General features: G+C 36.6%; 1 protein-coding gene across 1 annotated transcript in view; it reads left to right on the top strand.

The window, feature by feature from the left end:
* The first annotated feature begins 2,697 nt into the window (after positions 1–2,697).
* Positions 2,698–10,064, top strand: part of LOC134742479 (uncharacterized) — a 28,874-nt gene continuing 21,507 nt past the window's right edge. Inside the window, exons 1-5 of the mRNA XM_063675678.1 lie at positions 2,698–3,013; positions 4,632–4,787; positions 5,016–5,142; positions 5,482–5,585; positions 8,829–8,978. Of these exons, the coding sequence (XP_063531748.1) occupies positions 2,723–3,013; positions 4,632–4,787; positions 5,016–5,142; positions 5,482–5,585; positions 8,829–8,978 (828 nt within the window). The 5' untranslated portion in view covers positions 2,698–2,722. The remainder of the gene's footprint in view (positions 3,014–4,631; positions 4,788–5,015; positions 5,143–5,481; positions 5,586–8,828; positions 8,979–10,064) is intronic.

Below are 10,064 nucleotides of genomic sequence, written 5' to 3'. Positions count from 1 at the left end.
ATTTTTGCCTTCGACTGTACCTATAGTTTTCTTTGTTCTTACTTACTGACAGATTGTGTTTGCCAGACTATAGTTTAATACTAAAAACCGGTCAAGTGCGGGTCGGACGCGCGCACCAAGGGGACCGTACTTTTTAGTATTTGTTGTTATAGCGGCAACAGAAATACATCATCTGTGAAAATCTATCACGGTTCATGAGATACAGCCTGGTGACAGACAGACGGACAGCGAAGTATTAGTAATAGGGTCCCGTCTTTACCCTTTGGGTACGGAACCCTAATAAAAAAGACATTAATGATCATTGTCATCAATGTTCCTTTTATTAATATTGTTGGTCACAAAACTTAACTTTTTATTTCAGATTTACAAAGGACGAGGAATAGGGGATATTACTGCAATGTTCTGCCACCAGAGTGCAGCACTAGCTTTTTTAGTGCACCGTATCGTAACTTATTCATAATGTACCTTTAACAGGTTTTTGACAAGTTTTCAGGGGACCTACCGGAAAACTCGAATCCGAAATTTCGTTATCTAGCTGCCTCTTTATCGCTCGAATACGCAAGAGTAAAAGAGATGTTAGATAACGAAAGTTCGATTTTCTTGTTTCGCGATAGACCCTCAGATTGTGATAGTGGCGCCACCTACGCCGAGTTTCGCGTAATATTCCCTATTATTAAATAAAAAAAATATATTACACGTACGTTTTTTTTTTTCATTTCCTATTTGGTACAGTCAGCTGCAGAGAAAAGGTACCCCACGTCCATACTCATTTACAGAACTTTGTATGCAGGGGGGGTGCCTTTTCTCTGCAGCTGACTGTACATGACTAGAAACTATACTTAGTCTATTAGCATTAGAAAAAACGGTAAACCATTTCCACGTGTCTTTTTATTGACAAGTTTTTTTATAAATATAGCAATATTTTACTTATGAAAGCAAAAGTATGTAAATAATCGTATATTATATTTGTTGTGACTTATTTTCAAAGTGTTTTTCGATAAAACGACACGTTAAGATCGCTCGACTTCTTTCTAATGATAAAAAAACGAGAGGTATAGTTAGACGGTTCTGAGTGGTAGACTGCAAATGAGATAAAAGCTATATTAGGTACATGCATTAATCCTCATATCAGGCGGCTCTTTGATTCCAAGGATTGCATAATTTTTATACTTTTTAATGATTTTTAGAATATGAAAATTATAAAAAGTATAAAAGTTATGCAATCCTTGTATTCCACGCATTTCATTTCATTTCAACGAGCCGCCTGCTACAGATTTCTTGAAATTGCCGCGTTTTTTCAGGTTCAACTTTCATTAGCCAGACTATTATCAATTTGCCAATTTCGTGATTATTCTTTTACACGGCACATAAACTTATGCATAATTTATCGATATAAAAAGTCGACACAGTGACATCCCTAGCAAATTATCAAACTTATGACACCGTACGTAAATGAGAAATAACAAGCATATATGCATCTCTTTTCGGCACATTATCTAATTCGTAAGGAAGTAAAGTACGGGTATACATATTTGCGAAGCATTTTTGCCCGACTTCTATGCTTTAGTCATTATTCTGAGGACAAGGCATACAAAAGGCTAAGGGCGGTAAATTCTTCTCTTGTACCGCCCGTGGCCCGTGGCACACACAATGTTTTTCTTCACACTTGTCAGAAATAGAACATTGTGCATAGGGGAAAGTGAAATATTGCAAACGAGGTCTTTTAGATCAAATGCACGACAGCCGCAGGCTGGAGTGCATTAAAACTCGAGTTTGCAATATACTTACACCGGAGTGACACACAAGTAGGGCGGCGGAACAGGTTTTAGGTTACTTTTCGTTCATGTCATCTCGGATATGTGTAAATATGGTATCAATGCATTCAGTATAATGACCTGAACACATATATTGTATGAGATTGATGACCAGCCTAAAGTGATATGAGGTGGGGGTAGTTTAGTGAGTATTATATTCTTTGGGGTAGTTACTGTGATGTCATTATTAAGATTACCTCCTTGCGTAGAAATTGAGTAGATGATAGAAAAAACTATATACCACTCTGTTTTCTTTATTTGTAAAATGCTGACAAAAAATCTTGTTGTCAATTGTGACAATTAACCAAATAAAACTCGCGAATAGTTTGCGTTGTTATATATTTTCTTCTCTTACAGATTGAAATGTAATTAAAGAAAACAAGATAATGTCTAGCCCTTCCGCTTACAGCTTTAATTTTAGTTTCTCGAGGAGTATTCCAGATATTAATACCTTTCTAAACAAGTTTAAGGAACGTGTACTATGCAATCTAGCAGAAAGTATAGATGATGCCTATAAAAGTCCTTTTCCTTCTTTTGCTAACAAGAAAGCTTCAGTAACTGATGAAACTTGGCTGCAGGACAACGAAGAAAGATTCTTTTTTCTCACACCTAATGAAAAATTGCAAAAGTTTTACTATTTATCGGAACTTGGTTTTGTTTTTAGCATGATCTACTCACCTGATGGTAAATATTTAATTGTAGGATATTCCACAGGACTGATTCGGGTAAGTAGTTAAGTTTGTATGCTTCCTTTAATAGATTTGCCATCGCCTTTTATCTATGTAACATGTGAATAGGTAGTTCGTTACCTACATTACCTACCCTAATAGAGACAAGTAGGTGAACGCAGCTGCAGCCGCCACAACAGAACGCCTAATCTAGTAGGACTCGACATTGATGTAGGCGACATGGACGAACTAAATGCCATACTTGAACCTTACGCCAATCAAATTCAAACATACTATGAGCAAGAATATCATCCAAATAACTCTTGGTATCCTTTATTTTACGAAGGACAAATAAAACAGGATGACAAAGATTGGGTAAAACAAAACTACGAAACGTTTCTGAAAGGAACTGCGAACGAAATATATACGTACAATAGGTGGTATCATTCGGATTCAGGTTATATTACGGCATTGGAATATGCACCTAATGGTTCTCATATTATCGCTGGCCATTCGTCTGGATTAATACAGGTTGGTGAACACGATTGATAAGTAGCTACATGACTGAAAAAAGGGTATATTAGACTTTATCGAGTTTTGGAATAGGTACCTAATTGTAAATAGAGAAAAGTAGGTGAGAGTGGAAATTGCATTGTTTGTCTTGTGTCTAATATTAACAAAATGACTGTTGAGTAGGTACATAGGTAGGTGGGTATACCTAGTAACGTAAAAAATGTAGGTAATGAGTTGTATAACACATGTAACAATAGAATGCCGTTGCATTACAGGGTGTATAATGGTTTGAATGGAGTACCTACCTACCAATATATTGTGCTTTTTATTGAATCTTCGACCTTCCTGCTCAAGACCGTTCAATTAAACATCGACCGTAATGTTAGCGGTTCTCTTGGCCTTATTTGCCCAAATATTTGTATAGGATTGCATCTCTTTCCCCAGTTAGGCTTTTTTGATTTTTGAGTTGATTCATAATAGCTGGACTGAGATTTGTACGGAAATGTCAAATTTTTCAATAAAATCCGGGCCATTTTTTGTGAACCTTACAAATAGATGACAATATAATTATTATGTTAGTATATGAGATGTTAATGTACCTAGTAGTAGGATGGAGGATTTAGGTTATATAGCTAGGAATAGGAACAGATATTACAAAATGTCTCATCGTGATACTTTTCAACCTTATTAAGTTATTAGGTACTTCTTTCGTCTAGCTAAGATCTAAACCCCCGCGCTGCGGCCGTACATTCTAATTTCAGAAGAGATAATAATATAATACAACCGTCTCGTTCCGGGGAAAAAAATTGAAGAGCTTAATTTTTGTTAAGCCTCCTTACCTGCCTTATCTACCTGTTCCTTTTGTTGTTTGTTGTGGATAGGATAGGTACCGCAGCATTAATTACGTCATACCTTTAATGGCGGTATTTGATAACCAAAGTAGAATTGAGCAATTAGGCATGGTATCGGTTAGTGTTTAATATTTAGAAATTGGGTTGTAGATAGACTGGAAAGCAAATATTTCACTAGACTTATAAAACTCTATGCAAATATTTACCAAATTCTCCTGTTGTTTTCGAACGTTCAGGATAGGGGGCGATCTATCCTTTGGTCGGATACATTTTGCTACCTTGCTGGTAAGAGGAATAGGGAAACCATGCCTTTTTCTGTCCTTCTCAGCAATAATTCTCCTGAAAAGGAATAGTTTTAATGATCCCTATAGCCTAAATGCCCACCAAATGGCATAAATAAGGAATCCTTAATTATGACTTGAAGACTGAAGTTGATCTAGCGGCTGAACTTCTTTCTGAATTTTAATTACATCCCAAGTGAACTAGTATTTGGCACCCATGTACGAGTAGATCTCAATTCTTATGCTGGCGAAGTCAACAACGACGCATACCTAGTATTCTTAATATTGAACTTGGCTCTCATTTCACATTTGATGGTAGCTCAAACCTTGTCAAAAGACAGATGGACATAATATGGCTTGCGCCTTTTATAGTTGGCTCAAGATTCTTTCTGCTGCTGTTGGCATGTTGTTGCTGATGTTAGGTAACCATATAATTATGCCACATTATGATGGAAAGCAGATGCTGCAGAGCCTGTTATTGGTAACAATGTTCGTTTTGCACAGATGCACCATGGCCGCACGGGAGCAGCCTTGTATACTCTGCGTAGCATCCAATTTCCACCAAAGCCTATATACGCCCTTGAATACAGTCACACGGAAGAACGAGTCTGCTATGCTGCCTGTGTAGATGGAGCCATTTATCGCATCGAAATTCCTTTCGTAAGAATTTATGCTGAAGTAGACTACAAATACGAGTCATACATTATTATAATCAAAAACATGTAATCAATTTCAATCAAACGATTTTTGTTGTTTGTTTGGTAATGAGGTGATGAGATGGGACGATCTTTTGCTGTAGCTATCGACAAATGTTTTACAGTAAAAAATATGTATAATAGGTCTGTTTTAGAACATTTACCTGTGTATACCAAATTAATTTTGTTTTAGATACCAGACTTTGCGGTAGAGGATAAAAAAAATTACGGCATCAAGGCAAATCCAGGCTTAGATTGTTTACAGATGCAATATCATGCAGCTCCAGGACCATCATCGTGCTATGCTCCTTTTATTACACGTTAGTTGATAGATAGATGTTGTCGATTAATAGGTAAAAAATATTTTAAGGACTGGTTAGCTTTCACTCGATTCCAAGGCGCACTGTCCTAATCGTCTACGATCTTAAACTTCCAAGCGATATCGAGGACCTTTTTACCTAATTTAGTAGAGTTAGATGTGCTCAGAAGAATTTTTGACACTATGCATGTGGCTGTTTTGCCTGTTTTCTATCACCGCACCGTTCCTATGTAGGTAACTTGGCACTTATTGCAATTTAGGTGTCGCAACGTACATGCACAGCCAGAAAAGTAAACGAAATGCTTGGACAGCAAGCATCAACTATCTACTTTACGTGCAGAACGATCGCCGGCGCTCGCTCTGGGGATATCCGCAGACTCCGCCAACATGGTTGTCGGCTACGGCGACACCTCCATAAAAGTGTACGACATGGAGACACAGGCGGTAAATATTCAGCTTTTATATATTTAACAAAGACATATGTAACTCTGTACCTATAAGATGAATAAAGTCTAAGTAAAAAACGTGCCTCGGAAATCAAGAAAGAGTCATTCTCGGATAGATGGCGCCACACCTTTGGCCTATGCTCGGCTAGATGGCGTTGGCGACACCGTTTGATATTTAACAATTTTAACATATCAGTGAAAGAACATGGGTCAACATCATATAAAAAAAATAAAAATAAACATGTATCCATAGGTATATTATGTTATGGTACGGGTAATGTTAGAAGCTTGAAACGAACTTAGTTTCCATAAAAGCTCACAGTTAAATGAAACACCTACAATAATACGACAGTGTTACTTGCATCGACTTTTATTTACTCAATCGGACGGGCTGGATTTATGTTCATTGAATATTAAAACGTGGAAAGGTGTGAAACAATACTTTTGGTTTCGACAGCTGTTCAATTTATCGTTATTAGCTTTTACTATTCACGAATAACATTTTATGCGTTAAGGCGTTATTTATTTATTTCATTTACTTTTGCTTAGTACTTAACTAAATGTCAGTGTATACCCGCCCTTTAAGTATTCTTAGACGTGTAAAGTAGAGTGTCAAGATAACTCTGTGTTTTAAATTTGACCGTTAAATGTAGATGACGCCGTAGGTTCGGCATCGTACAAATGTACTGCATAATTGGTTTCATGTATCTCATGCTCTGAAAGTGGGTCGTTGTTGTTCTAAAAAGTGCGCAGAAAGTGATACGTTTCTGCTCTAGTGCAGAAAAGTCGTGTACTCCTCTGCGTCTCCGTCCCACGAGCAACTGGGTGGAAACAAAATGGAAAAATAGTGTCTTTATTTCCCCGCCTGGAACAATTGGTAATTGTTCTAATTTTATTAATCCCGCATTCACCGCATTGAATCTTTTTCAAATCAAAAATGATATATCTATGTAGGTACTAAGTAAATTGTTAAAATAAATCATTATTGATTTCTTTTGTTGAGTTGTATTTACTTGATTTCATAAGGCGGAAACTGAAAGGAACACACAAAAAAATGTTTTAAAACCTTACACTTGCGTAAATGAGCAAAGGCAGAATCTTATACAGCCACAGTTAATTAATGGGTTATTACAGTTATTTATATATTCACGAAAATAACATAAAGTACAAGATAAATAATAAGATAAAAATTGCATATTTTATTTATTACATATAAATCTTTTAATACTTTTATTATGTTGGCTGAATGAGTAATGCCAATGACTATTGGGAGTTTTAGAACGAAAAAGCCCGCTGATTTTCATACTACGATGAACAAATTATTTTAAAATTACTGCAGTTAAAATATGTGTGTTTTGGTAAATATTGCAATCTAAATGTTTTCGCTAGGGGTTATTTATCTTCACACATGTAGTCTCCGATAGCAAGTAAGTCCTAAGGAAAAAAACATGGGTAGGTCTATTTATTTTATATACTGATTTTGCAAAATTTTCTTGTCTTGTTTGGTTTCCTCGCATTCGATATGAAAAGTAGAGTGTTTAACTCGGGTGCAAGGCACCATTTCCGACTCGGACTATTGGCGCTCGAACGCAGTGAGAGTAATGGGTGCCTTTCAACACTTGGTTAACAATCTACTAATGCACTACATCTTGTAGCTAGTACCTAGGCGATTTTGGCTTGCTAATCTGGCAACTTTTTACTGTCCCCAACCGAAATATGTATCAGGTTTGCACTTTAAATTTTATTTATAACAACATGTAAATTTGCGTTTTTATTACCCGCGATAATTTTCAAATAATCTAATTTATATCTCGACCACTTGTTACGAGTGTGCGTAAAACGTAGCCCCCATAAAACCGACGGCTTAATCTCAGTTTATGGCGTTTCGTAAATTCAACATTACAACGGTTTAACGGTATCCTTGAGAGCCGCCTTTAATCCTTTAAAAACTGGGTCACTGGTCAAGGATTACATTTAAAGGATCCCCGAGTGTAAAAGTTTATAGTCCGACAAGAAATTGTAGAACATAAATTAGGGCGCCACTTCCTACGTAACTGTCACATTTTTGACGTGACATTGCAACAATTTAGTATGGGATTTTTTTAGTTCCTTTTTATTAAATTTATACTATTTATGTCGCACTATAAGTGTCGCCATTCGCCCTTAAAGGTACATATTATAATTATAGTTTTGATGTTTAAAAAGATATCTTTATATATTTTCTCGACTAAAGTTGCTTGACAACTTAGGTACATCAATTCTCAAGTCGTCTGAATTTTGCTAATATATTGATAGGGGTTCATGTTTATTTAAACTTACCGTTCTAGTCGTACCCTCAACTACAAATTGAAGTGGATTTTGAGACCACTTTATGTTCGTCTGTTATTACAGACACTCATTTAAACGTATACATAATGTACTTCACCGCTGACACTGTGACCTACTCTATACATAATTGAAGGCATGTTTACAAAAACAACATAACTACACTAGACATGATTTTACAGGAAACGAAAAAAAGCTAAAAGTTAGTGGAAATAAATATTGTATAGGTGATTTTAGTAAGTGGCCAATAGTCCAGAAATATTACGATTAGCGATTACACATTTCGTCACTTATGCTGTTTTTGTAAAATTTTGTTAGTTATATTCTTTTTGTAAGAAAATAAAACAACTTTCTAAAGAAACTATCTTCTTATTCTATGAAAGAGGTACAGGCTTATTTTACTTACCTAACTATGTGGATTTATTTTGCTGCTGTTGTCATCGCTATCTTTGTAGCTTGGCGGAACAGGCTTTGGGTTACTTTTCGCTCAGGTCGTCGCAGACGGATATATTTTGTATCAGTACATTCAGTATGATGTCCTGAACACAAATATATGAGATGACAAGCGCGAAAGTGGTGGGGGTAGTTGCTGTGACGTCATAAAGTCGGCAGTACAAAGTTTTTTACTTTTTTTAATCATACCGCGTGGGGTACCAAATGCTTTGTGTGGGCTGTGCGAGTAGATCACAAATATATAACATTTTGTAACATTTTCACTACTTCGTCGCTTAGTCCCCATAGTACAAGCTATAATATATATGCTTAGTTGGGGATTGGTCGATCTTTGTAAGATTGTCCCAAAAATATTTATTTATTTTATTTGTAAATATTACCTACAATGAATATGTATAAATGCGAAGATAATTATTTACCTCTTTTTCCTCTTTTATACTTACGCTATTTTCCTTACTCCCAGGCAATCCGTACATACAAAGTTCACAAGCTGCGTCTCCAGTTCATCCCAAAGAAACTGCAACGCATGCACTTCGGACAGGTGTGCGCCATCAAGTGTCACGACGACAGGCCGTTTGTCTTCGCGAGTGCGGCGTGGGACAAGACAGTCAGGGTGATTTAAAATACTGCTTATTTCTTACTGGCAACCAAGGCACCTTACATGATTGATGAGGGCCACGGAACGCAGGCTACAAGCGTACTCCACGCTAACGTCGACCGCTGTATAAGTACAAAACAAATGTGGTTATGACAAGACGCTCGCTCAGAGCGTGCGTTCCGTGGCTCCCGGGTTGGAGGTCTAAGTAAAAGGTCATGCTTTCTACTCCTCCGCTACGCTCTTGGCCTCACTAAGTCCAACATGCATTCACTCTTGACGATTAGTGGCCATAAGTGTACAGGAGGTCTCCACGGTTTGACCTCGGAAAATAAATCAAAAACGTAGATGGTGGTAATTTTTGCGCTTTGTCGAAAAGTTTGGTCAATCATGTAATGTGGTACTAAGATAAGAGCTAAAGCATAGCATAGTTTAGTGGCAGAAATTAAAACCAACGGCTGGGTGCCACAACACATCTCTAATGAGTTTTTTATAGATCTTATTCTATAACTAGCTGTGCCCGCGGCTTCGCCTGCGTGGAATTCGGTCTGTGTCAGTAAGCGGCTAATTCACCCCTAATTTATCTCCCTGTCCCCTGGAGACAGAACTTAAAGTAAAGTTGACAGATGGATACGCTAGAGGACTGTAGTCCAGATAAAATATTTTACAATTAGGTACCTACCACCAAAGATAGATATAACTCCGTAATAGATGGATACAGTCTAAGGAAAAAACGTGCCTCGAAAATCACGAAAATTTGATTCTCGATCAGATGTCGCTACTACCTTTTGCCTACTCTCGTATAGAGGGCGTTGACGGTTTCGTTTGTTATTATTTAACAATTTTAACGCATATTATCAGTGAAAGAACATGGGTCAAAATAATAAAAATAATTAATGCAAATAAAAAAGATCATTTATGCATATTTAAATACATTTTATCGTATTTTAATAAATCTTCATTTTTAGTTTTAAAGTGTGTCGATAGATGGCAGTGAATTTACTGTGGTTACAAAATTTACTATGAAAGTACCGCTCTATAATATTATATCCTCTTTGCTACCACTAAATAAAATTACACTCCAAAATGAATATTTTTTTTGCC

Source organism: Cydia strobilella, chromosome 6, assembly GCF_947568885.1.
Source record: "Cydia strobilella chromosome 6, ilCydStro3.1, whole genome shotgun sequence".
Lineage (NCBI taxonomy): Eukaryota > Metazoa > Arthropoda > Insecta > Lepidoptera > Tortricidae > Cydia > Cydia strobilella.
Note: the sequence above shows the minus strand (reverse complement) of the source record. Positions and strands in the feature narration are given on the sequence as shown.